The 14296-nt window shown below is 39.6% G+C and overlaps 2 protein-coding genes across 3 annotated transcripts; both read left to right on the plus strand.

The window, feature by feature from the left end:
• Window positions 1–2572: 2572 nt before the first annotated feature.
• Window positions 2573–3500, plus strand: RB195_021742 (uncharacterized protein; the record flags this gene model as incomplete). Its single annotated transcript, XM_064208628.1, has 3 exons — window positions 2573–2644; window positions 3257–3347; window positions 3445–3500. The coding sequence occupies 3 exons, from the start codon at window positions 2573–2575 to the stop codon at window positions 3498–3500; spliced, it is 219 nt and encodes a 72-aa protein (XP_064064509.1).
• A 9645-nt stretch (window positions 3501–13145) lies between these two features.
• Window positions 13146–14260, plus strand: RB195_021743 (uncharacterized protein; the record flags this gene model as incomplete). 2 transcript variants are annotated; one of them, XM_064208630.1, is made up of 2 exons in its annotated part: window positions 13146–13909; window positions 14026–14260. In XM_064208630.1, 2 exons carry the CDS (start codon window positions 13146–13148, stop codon window positions 14258–14260), a joined length of 999 nt encoding a protein of 332 aa, XP_064064510.1. The 2 variants fall into 2 exon arrangements, with proteins under 2 accessions (XP_064064510.1, XP_064064511.1); XM_064208629.1 differs by having other exon boundaries at window positions 13146–14033.
• Window positions 14261–14296: the final 36 nt, after the last annotated feature.

The following is a 14296-nucleotide window of genomic DNA, read 5'->3' on the forward strand; positions in this document are numbered from 1 at the left end:
TGCGTCAAAGCAGGAAATAATGGTCACACCTAAATCCTAGCAGAAATAATTCGTTCCTGCATCGAATAACTATTTAGGGAAATACTTTATTACCGCAATATGTCACTTGATAAAATGCTTGCTTTCCATCCTATCTGTACTATTTTTTTCTAATAGTGCGATATTTCTTAGGATTTCCACGGTAGTACAATCATTTTTATGGTATACGTCATTTGCAGAATACGTTGTACAACTATGTACTTGTGAGTAATCGTATTTACTTTACAGTACAACGAGACTAATTATCTCGTACTACACTATTAAGGTGGTTAGTCAAAAGAGGATTGTCACATAAATTAGCCTAATTAGGACGTGACGGGTCTATCCTACACGAATCCTGCACGTCATTCATTCATAGCATGGGCTCCGCCTATAAAGAGGGTTGTGCTTATTCCCAAATAATCCACTGTTCACCCATACTGGGACATGTGAACCTCGTATGTTCCATAGATTTATCATATTTATTTCACGTGATCACACCGTCACCTTTTCGTCAGAATTCTCAATTCGAGACATCATTTGCAGCGAATTCTGCAGTGAACTAAAAAGGAAATCGAAGTGTTCCATATAGTATGCATATAATGTCGCTTCTAGTCGTTATGATCGTGCCGCAATTACTTAATGGGGGAGTGTACGAACCGCCTACGTTCCTTACTTGTCTGGGAAAGCTCATCATTTCTTTCCGGCATTTAATGACTTACGCAGTTCCGTAGTTGTTTATTATTGTTGGTAGGTCTTCAATGAAAAAAAATTCACATCTGATTATAACGAATGCAAAGCATAGCTGTTATCCCGCAGTCATAACATTTTTTAAAGTATAAACACGTAGAAATGTCTATGTTTGTGATTAATTTATGAATACGTGCCTATTTTTGAGCATCATACGCACAAATTTTACAACTTGCATTGGTGAAAAAATGCATGAGAAATTTATTAAGAATAAAAATCCCTGGTAGTGACAGATCTGAGCGGACACATACACCTATTTTTTCAGAGGAACAATTTAGATACCTCTTTGAAATGTTGTGCTAAAAATTTACAAGATCTATATAGTCAGCATTTTCCGATAATCCCAGAAAAGTCACTAATTACTGCCTTAATATTTGGAAGTTCTAACAATTTATATACTATTTCATAGTATATTACTGTTATATTGTATAAAGTTGCAAATCATTACTGTGTAAATTAAAAACTGATTATTACTGAAGAGAGCAGCCTCTACACACAAATACAACCGCTTTCAGCTGACCTACCACAATGTTTTTTTATGAATAACCTGTTCCTCTTCTAGCTGTACAACACTGACGATCAACTCATGGTTCCGCTTTACTCACTACTGTAGTTTTCGATTTCACATTTACAAACAAGGAGAGGAAGAACCTAATTGTTGTTTCAGCACATCATCGACAAAGTCCTTTTTGTTCAAAACAAGATTTACAACCGTGTTAATGAGATTGAAGCATTAGCACAGTTCAAAGCATAGAATAGTACTGAACACATGGAAAGACTCATTTCTATAAAATAAAATTTACTAATTAAAAAATAGACATAAAGAACTTTAGTTTGTAAGCCACACTTAGTGTCTATCCGTTTTTCTTTTTGTTAGCTTATGTGGGCGTTATGGGATTAAGGCGAGGATTTCGATCTACCATATCTCTTCCACCACATCATCACGTTGCAAATCATTGTCGCCTAACAATCCAATTAACATTCATCCCATTATCTACATATTTTTTAGCTTGTAATTTACAATAATGTTAGAAAAATAAAGTGTATATAGCAGTAGTTATGATGATTACATCGACCCATATACGAGCAAAAGAAAATTGGCTTCGTTCACAGGTGGAATGGTTTTTCTGAACAGCTTCAACACCTATTACGCCTTCATTATTTACTTTTAGCTTAGTATACAGATCTTAGAACATGTATAGTTCCAACGGAGATAAACATTTTTATGTGTTATTGTATTTTTTGCTCCATAGTTTTATGTAGATCTGAGGATGACAACCTCATTTTTGATTCTCCTTCCTACCCTCCATCCTCCCTCCCTTCTACAACCGATTTGAGACTTATAACCACACGCGGTTGTTAAGATCTATTCTATTTGCAAACAATGGCCTTTAGGGATAGCTGAGATGACCACCGGCATATTCTTATTTATTCCAATAAATTTGAAAGAAAAATTCCACTAGATCCCAAGGAGTAAGCAAAAAAATCAATGCAAAAAAAAACCTTTGCATTTGTATTCGATATACGAATACTATTTAACAACATTATTTCACAGTGTCTGATACGACACTCAACGGATATCATGGAATTGCGCTGATTTCTCTATTCCCTGCGAATAAAACTATAGGAGCATGGAATATTCCGAGCGTGTTGTTATGGTATAATGACCATAAGAAACTGCATGGAATAAGCAAATAAATTTTTACTCCTCTCTACTTCCAAATGTTCGTTTTATCTGCTTTTCTTCAGTCCGGCCTAGAAAAATAACTATATTACAATTTAATAATTTTTCAGGTAATTCATAATGTTGAGAACACTATTGTTGGCATTGATCGCCGTTCTCATTGCCGGATATATCGTCGATGCACGATTCTTGGTACGTCTGCATAACATAAATTTTGTAGTATTTATTACACTGTAAGGTTGAGCATGTTCGTTAATGGATTACATATCAGGATAAAGCTGCGGAAAGTGCAGTGAACTCTTAGACTGCGTCAAAGGTGATCTGGTTATCACAAATAAATGCAATCAATTCAGTATCAGTTTGATCTGCTCGTTTTAGTTCACTTCTAATTTGCCAAGAAATCCTTTTTGTAACGTCCCAACAAAGGTTAGGATACATCTAAGTTAAGTAAGTACTTATGTAGGCAAAGGATCTCTGACATAGCTAGAGGACTCCTATATGTGCTCGTTTTTGAAAACAACTTGCTGCAAATCGACCCTATGATGCACTGAGTTACTCACTACTCCCCCATTTCACCTCATTTTAATTTATTGAGCCAATTACTTCTTTTACTCCCACAAATTTTATTTCCTCAAAAGTTTTACTGTTCTGATTACTATAGAAGAAGTGTTAGGACTAGGAAACAATCCCTGACTCTTCTAACGAGATAACGAAATTAATCCTGTGAAGAGAATGTTTGAGCCTTTGTGAAGTATGTTTGCCGACCACTTGTTGTTTCTTCTTTTGAAAATGTTGTCGATTCAGGACGATCCTTATTTCTTGACATCTCGAACATACGCTGATGAACCGTTACAAATGATGCCAGTGGTGCTCCCACGGAGAGCAATTAGGCAAGGTTCGTCATACTGTTATTTTTTTTTTCTTTCATCGAAATTTTTTCTCCCTATGACGTTAACAGAACATCATTTACCAATTCGTTGTATGGTTTTCAGTCCTAGAAAATCAGCCACTACCGTGCCGTTTCAAACTTTGCGTCAGCTACTATTAGCTGCACATACAAGGCATTATGATGTATAGTGTGATCTCTGAATTATTGTTATATATGAAGAATTGTTACCAGCTGTTTCAGTATTTCACGAAGAACAGCATATGCATAAATAAGAGAATCAGATCCTGAGTTATTTATCCATGTGATTTATTTCACTTTCATTGTTTCTATGTGAATGGCGGATATAGCTCAGAGCTAAACAATCACCAGTATGACTATGTGCTTAATGGTTCATTGCCGCACAAGGACAGCTAACGTTTTCCACTTCCTTAGGTTGATAAAACAACATCACATTTGTTTGGGAGAATCACGATATTGACTTGATACAGGATAAAGCTGCAAAGCGTTTATAATTTCATTCAATCCTGAAATGAAGTGGAATGCACCGGAGTAAACTAAAAAAGATTGATCAACGTTCATTTTTTTGATCACCACCAATTCATCAGCTCTGGTTTGGGACTTATTTCTTCTTGTTAGATGAATCTGCTTCTATGACAATTACTCGAGAAAAAAAAATTATGTATATGGGGTTCTAGTTAAAGCGGTACGAGTTGTTACACGTAGAGTTTGCAGTCTGGGGAAAACAAAGCTCTGTTAGTGGTAGTCTGGAGTTGATGTCATTAGTAGTCAGAGTAACGTTGTAAACTAAAAGGTGTGTACACGTCATAGGTAAAGTGATCTTTGATTCAATTATTTTATTCTCATTCTTCATAAATACTACTGCATTCGATAACCATACTCTAAAAACCTATAGTTACTAAAAAATTTGCTGCTAAATAATCTCTAGTCCGCACCCCACTGCAATTCACAAATCATCGTTATTCATACAAGAAATAGATTTTCCAGGTTTAATTTATTCGCAAAGGATAGTTTTTGTCGGAAAAGTGTACAGATATCAGTAGACTCGTTTAGACGTGGGATGCTATTTTGTATGATAGATAAGCGCATCCAGTTAATTTAGTCCTGGATAGAATAGAACGTAATGAATTTTCAGCGATACAAAAAAAAAACGTCAGACGTGATAAGGAATTTTTTCCATGTTTCATTTTCTGAGAATGTCACATAAATTGAGATTCATCAACTCTTGAAGACAGAGTGGGGATTTTAGCAGGCGTTAAAGTAATCCAAAAACAATACATAAGAAGAATATGTTTTTACGAAACTGTATGCAGTTTCTCCAGGTATAGCGCAAACCGGAAGAGATTCGGTTATCACTGCACCATCGATGTAGTTCGAAACCACACCAATGTGCAAACCAAGCTTTTAATCCTTCCCAGGCCGACTAATTGGTACCAGACTTGTCTGAGAAGATAAAAACACTGACTTAGACATATCGACTCGCCCCCGCAAGTTATTGTTTAGGCAAAACAGACGTTCGTAAACCTCAAACGTTTTTAAATTGAAGGCAAATGCATAGGTGCACCCGCAGAAGGATTGATTAACGTCATGCACTTCATCTTTTGTCCTCTATGGATTCACGGTGACGAACCACCTGTACTAGTACCACTGAGGATTTCAAATTGTTCCCTTTTTTTTTTTGAAAAAAAAAACCTAGGTTGCATAAAACTACAACGTCAATGCCGTAATTATTTGTGTTTTCCACTTCAATGCAGTTCGACCTGATTATTTAACAAAAAGAAGTTCATGTTTTATTGTATATCAAGGATGAAATGGCAGCTTTGCTCTCTTTACCAGGTGTTGCTGTCATTAGGTCCATTAGAACCTTGAAAGTGCCTTAGAGCTATAATGACTCTAACTGGATGTCCATCTTCAGAATTGAGAAGTTGATGATCCTAAGCATTTAGAGCGAAGCTCCAATCCTTTTGCATTTCACAGAAGAACTGTGGATGTGATCTAAAACAGTGGTTTCTGGTTGAAATAACATTCAGGGTAAGCATTTCAATGTTAACAAAAACTTGCAGAGCTTCGGCTTACTGAAAAAGTGCATTTTTTCATAATCATTGATAACTCAACGCTCAAACAACATTCCACTGCACTCTGGACAGAACTACCGATCGGCTGGAATCCATGAAGTACCTATCGCGTTAACAGACGTTAACTTGGACCATTTTTTTTTTCGGGAGTTCCGGATGTTGAGAGACACAGGACGCTGAAATTAGTCTGCTAATGTAGCAATGCGTACTAGTTGCACGTTCATCAACCCAAACACAATTTTTTCCCGTTAATTTCTCCATGATAAAATTTCTCTGGAGATTTTTGCTTTTAGGCGATGCAAGAATGCAGAAAACATTTCTAACCAGCATGCGATCCACTTAATATTCAAAAAAAGACTATGGTTCGACACTTATAGGAAGGAAAAACAGAACTATAATGGCAAAAAGTGTTCCCGAAATTATGCAAAGAAGATCCAGGACTACTGAAAGCATGATTCAGAAGTACTATAGTTACATATTTAAGTTAAGAAGAATCTGTCACCATCGTGGAGCTCCCCCCTAGTAACCTTAAGCAAATACTCATTCGTAATCGCCTATATGATCGTATTTGCACGACACCGGAGTGTAAAATATGCCCGGATAACAACGAGGGTGATTGCATGAGTTCATGTGTTGTTTATATGATTTGCTGTGTACAGTGTGGTGACGAATACATAGGAGAAACAGCTAGACCACTATGTATTCGAATCAAAGAACACCTGGACGGCAAAAGGAAATCATGTGACTCCACTGCATTGGGTGGTCACAGGGTGCGGCGTCATAACAGAGAAGATTTTGAAGTTAAGATCACGATTTTGGCGCGCGAACCCAGCATTGCGGCGCGCAAGGCTCTGGAGGCTTTTTGGATCCACTCCAAGAGTCCAAAAATGAATCGCAAAGAGGAATGCCTCTCCATTACGCGGGAACTCGCGCCTTATTTAAGGTTGATATTTGATTGCGCTAGTCACCTCACATCAGGTATCTAGCAGTGGCAGGATAGTCAGCTGATGCTGAGGTACGATGTTTTCTTTCACGGATAGCTATGAGACCCAACGGTTAACGTAGGACTTTCTTTGTTGGGCGGATAAGGCGTTTGATCGGATTAGTCACGTTCGATTTCACCCCTTTCAGGCTCTGAAGAAGGCGATATTGCCGAAACGTTAGCCACGAATAAAGGACTATAACAACCTCGTGTAAGGCTCTACTAAAGAAAACAATTATTGAAGCACTAACATGCCGAGGTTCATCGAAAGTCGCACATGGAGATATTTAAGTTTATTTGAACCATCTTGAGCTCCCAAAAATAATTTTAAAAAATTGCTAGGGTTCGGAAAAATCTTTTTCCGGATCCCATTCACGGAAATGCAGGATCGAAGGCCCATCTATACATTTTTTGCAAGGCCTATGCATCTGCTATTTCCCGACTCTTGATTTTGTTTTCAGTTGAGTCAATACTTCAATGTGGTTTCCCACTATTAATCAAGAACCCAGAACAGAAACGTAAATATGAACTAACTTGTGCACTTGTTAGTGAACCACCTAACGCTTATTGATTTTGCTTATCAGTACTACTAATTATTATATTGAAAGGAATATGTTATTTTCTCCTTTCGGGAACTTTTCGCTGCAGGCGCAACTAGTTTTCTTACTTGTTTTCTTCTTGCGGGTCGGTGTAGTGCAGCGGAATGTTGTCCTACTGCAACTGCAAGGTCACCAGTTTAAAATCGTCGTATCCCAACCACCGTATTCATCCCGTAGGGTCTTGTACCAGACTTATCTGGGAGGATAAAAACACTGACTTGTTACATTGCTTGACCCCGCAAATCATTGTATAGCTTATATAAACATTTTAAAAAAAAACATGTGCATCAAACCTTTACGATTATGACTTGAAGTCGCATGCATTGGCACATCCTCAAATGATTAATTAATGTCAAACATCCTTTACTCAATATATTTCACGCAAAAAGTTCCATCAGAGCATTGTGAACGTAGAAATTGTGATAATAATCGAACGACAACCAATTCTCTGGAAATGTTTAGGACCTGAACAAATATATCCAGAAGGTAATATAATTTGAAACAAAACGGGTAACTTAATTCGTTTGAATCTAGAGCGGAAGATTTAAAGAAAAGCATCACTCTAACTGCTGCCATCAAGTCAAAAATCACCATTTCGCGTATGCACCTTAACAAATAAATAGGATGCAAGATGGGGAAAATAATAAGATGGAATATGGAAAGGATAAAATATTCCTCAATATCAATATCAATATTAAATAATAATCATAATAAATAAATATAAATACGCTCCGCTCGCCTTCACCGATCAATAAGAAATAACAGTAGCAACACGTTTTGTAAAATTAGAATTGTTTTTTTTTTCTAACAACGATTTCTTCATCTTTTTTACCTGAAAATTTAGGTATAGATGAAAGACTTTATGCTTTTCCCTAAACGCGTCAGTTCTATATTTGGAGAGCAATAAAACTTGATTTTACATCTATGTTTCTCTCAAAGCTCCACCATTTGGAAACATTATTCAAAGTATGAGTTTCCTCCGTTCTCAACTAATAGCAAAGAATGATGTGCTAACATGAACTGACGTGAATATCGTTATCGTAGTGATAAAAATAACTTTCTACGTAAGATCGCATAAACTGTTGGCTACCATGTATTGTATTTGAGCAGCCGTTCTCATGTGTGTTTCCTCTTTTTGAAGAAGGGATGTTAGCAGCATCAGGAGACATGATAGGAAATGGACATGCGAAAGAACCACAGAAACCCATTCTACCGCGTTGTAGCTCCCGCGCATAAATCCAACCCAGTGGAACCCGTCTCTCCCTACTCTATAGCTCCCTGGCACCGGTGCACCATTCCGACCCCGTGGAACCATTTTACAGCTATCTGGCTCTGGAGCACAAATTTGACGCCGTAGGACCCGTCTCAACCAATTTTACCGCGGTGGGGCTCCAGCGCACCAAACCGAGGGCATGGTATCCACCTCCCTCTCTTTTTGGAATTACTTGACTGAGACACGGACATACACAGACGCATACACGTGACAGAATAAGCCCGTTATTATATAGCATGATAGCTTGCAAATTTGGACGTATACTTTCACATATAAGTTTATTTACCTTCAATAATATATAACAGAAACAAACTGGCCTTATCAAGGCCAACATACATGAATGTATAAATTTGGGCAATGGACCAGTGGTACAGAGTTCACTTATCGGGTGCATGGCGATGGTTCGGCATCTCATCGGTGAGGAATTTTGTATCATTATGGAGTATTGTCGTGACACACTGACAAACACACACATACACACACGGACTAGGCGCGTTATTATATAGTATGATGATATTATATTATATTACGTTATATTATATCATATTATGTTATATTATATTATATCAGATTGTATTATATTATATTATATATTGGGGCGGGTGTAGTGTAGCGGTTAGAGGTTCCGCTTCCTGCAAGATTGATCGGAGGCTTGAATACGCCGTAGTGCTCACCAAACCTATCATCCCTCAGGGCGCGATAAATTGGTACCAGACTTTTTTAGAAGGAGGATAGAAGCACTGACTTCACACATTGGCTAGCCCCACAAGTCATTGTATAGGCCACTTACACGCTCGTAAACCTCAAACGAATCCGAATTGAAGTGAACGTGGGGGCGCACCCCAAGAGGATTCATTAACGCCAGAAACTTCTTAAACTTTAACTTTATATTACATATTATTATAGTATATTGTATTATATTATGCATAGTTGTTTGAATACGCATTAAAAGCGTGACAGGCTGGCGAAGCCGGCAGCTCCGCGTTGGTTCTTCACAGACAACTTGTGCGAGTCTTCTCACGCGTTGCTTGTCGGACTCCAAGGTTAATAATCACCGGGGAACAAGCAATACTGTGTTGGTGTATAAGAGGTCTTCTCAGCAGACTGTTTACGTAAACACAGGGAATAGACTGTGCGCTAAGAAGATTAAGGAACATGAGAGCACACCTCGACATTTATATGTAATAGTGTGTTGATTCATTGCTGTGTTAATTTAATGATACAAGATTATGGGTTGCTGATATTCGAGTCTATGGACAGACGGATTCTTTCTCTGGCCTTTGTGGTCTAGGTACGTGAAAACAGGTACGCCCGAAACCGTTTTTGAAGGGAGGTAATAGGTTGCATTTCAGAGCACTACTTCTAGTGGACATAAAAGCTAATCCATCTTCTCGTAAAGAAAGCGGCAAGAGGAAATCATGGGGTCGTATTTTGATTGATTTTTAATGAAATTTGCTATTTGAAGTCCAAGCGTTGACTCCCAAATTTATTGTCACACTGTAAATCGAGATCACGGCTGCGCTTTGAACAACGTTAGATACGTTAGATTATTTTGCTGCAAATGTTCTGTCACATCGTAATGAACTTCAATTTCAAAAAAGTATTATTCGCGACGGAATGGAATTCTGATCTGGACAAAATGAACAAAAATCCATAAAAGCGTGCAAAAGAGATCTCAGGAAAAAACATTGTCTGTGATGTCACTGAGGATAGCCTTAGATTTGGCAAGAATATGAAGACAAGACCCCTCTACCAGTGTCCCGTGGCAGTGCCACAGGACCATTCGCTAAGCGTGGAACACCCACACTCTTTTCCATTTCAAATTCCTCGATGCGTGTACGCTTCATGTGCCAGATATGGCTCAAGCCAATCGGAAAATGTACCCAATAAAAAAACTATGAATAATTATACCAAAGCGATTCTATATATCATATTTCCATGCTATATTAAATATCGTATTCTCATTCTTTAAATTTTTTCGTTCGTTTTTTTTTTCAAATATTCGTACCTATCTTGACCTTCACTAATGCCTTTTCTCCTCTTTCGCCATTTTATTACATTCTACGTATCTGAGGTCCTTTGTTCTACGACCATCACTCTTTCTTTAACATTCGCACCATTCCTACTCTGCAGCTTTAATTAATTAACTTACACCAATGTTCCCAAGGTTTTTTAAATACTTCTTAAAAAAATAGAACCTAAGCACAATGAAAGGTCAGAAATAGATCGGATCAGCTTTATTGCTGAACGAAAGAAAGACCCTGTTATGAGCAAAATGCTTGCAGTACTTCCCGAAAAAGCTGGGACGGATTTTGTCGAACAGCTGGAAGCCGACAAGCGTTCGCGAAGCATAGTGATTAGTGGCCTACCTGAGTCAGTGAACTTTTCATCCTCCTCAGAGAGGCGGACGATCTTGAAGACAAAGTCAAAGATACTTTGCTTGCGCTGAATGTCAGTTGTCGCACCGTTGACGCCGATGAGAAAACCTAATCCTTTTCGTCCACGCCCAGTAAAAATGGTTTGAAAGGTACAAGTCATTGAGAGCGGGTGTTCTACCGCTATAACCTATGGCGCATCCCTGACATTAAGAAAGGCTCGTCAGGAAACGCTTAAAGCAGCACGATGTCTCTTCAACATTAAAATCATATTTATTCAACTAACAAAAGTCCTGTCAATAAAATCCATCACTTGCAAATGTTTCTCTGTTTTTTACAAACTTGATCTAATTTTTATTACTGAAACCTGGTTAACTACTAAAATCTAAGACTCTGACTTGGTCGGTTGGCAACCTATGCTATAATGTCTATCGTACTGATCGATCCATAAAAAGAGGAGGTGAAGTTATTGTTCTTATTAAGATCTTCATTACTGCACAAATCGTTCCTCCTGACAATCATCTTGGAGGTGACTTGCTATACGCACAAATTTAGTGCCCTGACAATGCGTCGCAGCTTCGTTTCATACTCGTATAATACCAAATAACCCCGTAGCTGATGACAAAATTGTTGAAGTACTCAGCTATCTTGCTGTTGTAAATCATCATGCAATTATTCTTTGCGACTCTAATCTACATGTAGATTGGGTTAACACAATACCGTTTAACTCATATCCTTCATTTTTCTTAGTTTTCTTCTCCAATGGTGGTTTAGTGCAAATGTAAATCTCTCTACCCACGCCGATAGAATTCTTGACATTATCCTTACAGCTAGCATCTTTACTCTCGACATCAACCTTCTTCCACCGCTAACCTCATCCGATCACGCCACTTTGAAACAATTGTAGCTGTATATGTCAGCACCATTAATTCCCATGCGCAATTTTTTTGCAGCTGACCACTCTTCTTTGAACAATTATTTTTTCCAGCGTTGATTGGCTTACTGCGTTTGATCAATATTCCTCATGTTCTGACATCTATTTCAAATTCTATAGGAGGGTTCTGGAGGGTCTGCCTGAACTTTATTCTAAGTTCAATGTAAACTTTATTCTCTCAGAGGCAACGTCTTTTTGAGGAATTAGACGACCCCATACTTAGCTCACTATACAAGAAAGTATGTTCCGACACTGACTTCCACATGAGAAGATACCTTCCATATCGAGAACGCCGCTTAGCGCCCAGTGAATCCATGAAGTTTTCTCATTAATACTTAAGGCACAGAATGAAGACGAATGTAGAGCTTCCACGTCCCGTGGATCAGACACGATCTACTTATGTTAATGATGCTGATAAAGCTAATGGCAATTGCCAATATCCTTTCCTCAGAGTGATACCATTTCAGAAATTGGTGGCATTGCTCCTGTCCAGCAGCAGCGCATTAACTTGCTCTTCCATCCTTTTGATATCTATCAATACCTCAAATCTATTAAAGGCATCATCCCACGTATCTGAGGTGGCACGGGTTTCAGCCGGGTAATGCCTATGCAGGGTCGTAGATTTTGGAGAAGAGGGTGATTCCGTTCATGTTCATGTTCGTTCATGTATCCGAGTGGGTTTTCGACAATTCGCAGGCGGGAGAGGAGCGCAAGGGTTGCGCATTGCAACAGAAGCCGTCATAAGAAACAACGTTGCGGGCTCGTCTGTTTACACTGATAAAGGGAAAGATGAACAGAATCACCCTTTTCTCCACGATCTACGACCCTGTATAGGCACCACCCGGCTGAAACCCGTACCACCCAGATTCATGGGGTGATGCGTTTGAGCCGTCGTTTAGGGAAACGTATGATGGAATCCTAACTATTTTATGTAAGGAATGTAGAGCTACTTTTTCTTCTCCTTCATCTCATATCTTCAACATCTGGCATCATCTTTCTACGACTGCGGGATCGCAGAGGACGTAAACTCTGGATCGTAAGTGTTCACGCACCTACGGAAACCGCTGAGAACAACAGTACGGACGCCTTCTATGATGAACTTAATGTGTTGATGCCTAAAATACCAAGCCAGCAGGTGGTCATTCTCGAAATCGACACAAATGCGAAGATGAACAGCGATCCAATGTGCTAGGAAAATGGTACTATCCAGGGGAGTGCACGTCGGACAACGGTGACCGTCTGGTCGAATTATGCGAACAGACGGGCCTCATCATAGCCTCCACGTTTAAGAGGAATCATCGTCACCATCAGCTCACATGGCAGAGGTTAACCCTTTTAACGCCTGAGGAGCAGCACAAGCGGAAGATGAGGACTCTTAAACTTCAGCTCGACTACGTTCTGGCGAGGAACATTCCTCAGTCAGATATCCGGAAATCTAGAGCTGTTTGGGACGTCGCGTTCGACTTTGACCACCGTCCAGTTCTTCTCAGCTTCAAGATACGGCTCCACAGGAGAAACCGAGAAGTTCCTCTTTAACCGAAAATTGACATGGCAGGTCTGAAAAACGAAGAATGCAGAACGAATTTTCGCCAAGATTCCTTCACAAAGTGCATCCAGGACGCTGCAGGGGAAACGCTCCCGGCTCTATTACCGCGGAAGAAGTTTGCCTTTGCATCTGCTGAACCAAAATCCACGTGCAATTCTGTGTGTGTCGACACTGGTGACTTCAACCAGGAAAGGCGGCTTAGAAGAAAGTTACGTCGTCAACTGCAACAAGACTGCGATAACGAGTGGACGTCAAGAGCGAAGGAGTTTGAAAAGGCGTGGGAGGACAAGAACCCACGGAAAGCCTATGCTTTACTAAGACAGTATAGTGGCAAAATGAAAAGATGTTCTCCTGCCCTTAACAGTACTAATAGAGTGGCTGTCGGTGAAGCAACCCTTCCAATTTGGAGGGATCACTTCAAGACCTTGCTGAACCGGCATCCACCGTCAGCTCCGGAACTCGGGCACGTTCATAGGCCGACATATGCGGTTAACGAGGAACCACCAACCGAGTCGGAGGTTCTGGTCTGTATCCAAAAGATGAAAAATGAAAAATCTGGTGGAGATGACGGAATTAGCGCAGAAATGTTGAAATATCTTCCTCCGTCTGAGATTCGTGAGATAACAAAGCTCATCCATTCAATATGGATAGACGAAAGGATACCTGACTCGTGGAGACACGCTATCATAATTCCACTCCACAAGAAGTTATTCGTCACGGACCCTAGGAATTATCGAGGAATTTCTTTATGCGTGTTATGTACAAGGTATTGGAGCGGATTATCCTGGACCGACTCATTAAACATCGCGAAGAAAGGACGCGCGACGAGCAAGCTGGTTTTCATCCTGGCCGACCTACGATTGACCAGGTGTTCATCTTCAGGAGAGTGATCGAAATCTGGCAGCGGTATTCGAAGCCAATGCAATTGGCGTTTCTGGAGTTTAAAGTCGCTTTCGACTCTCCTCATCGAGGGCGTCTTCTAAACGCGCTCCGCGCCAATGGAGTACCAGGAAAGTTTGTTCGCTTGCTTGACGACATGAATCGACGAACAACTGCTGCAGTTCGAATACCAGCCAGATGTACAACACCCTTTGAGATGGTAACTGGAATAAGATAAGGGGCAGTGGCAGGACCCTTCCTGTTCAATTTCGCC

This window comes from Necator americanus, chromosome X, assembly GCF_031761385.1.
Source record: "Necator americanus strain Aroian chromosome X, whole genome shotgun sequence".
In the NCBI taxonomy this organism is placed as follows: Eukaryota; Metazoa; Nematoda; class Chromadorea; order Rhabditida; family Ancylostomatidae; genus Necator; species Necator americanus.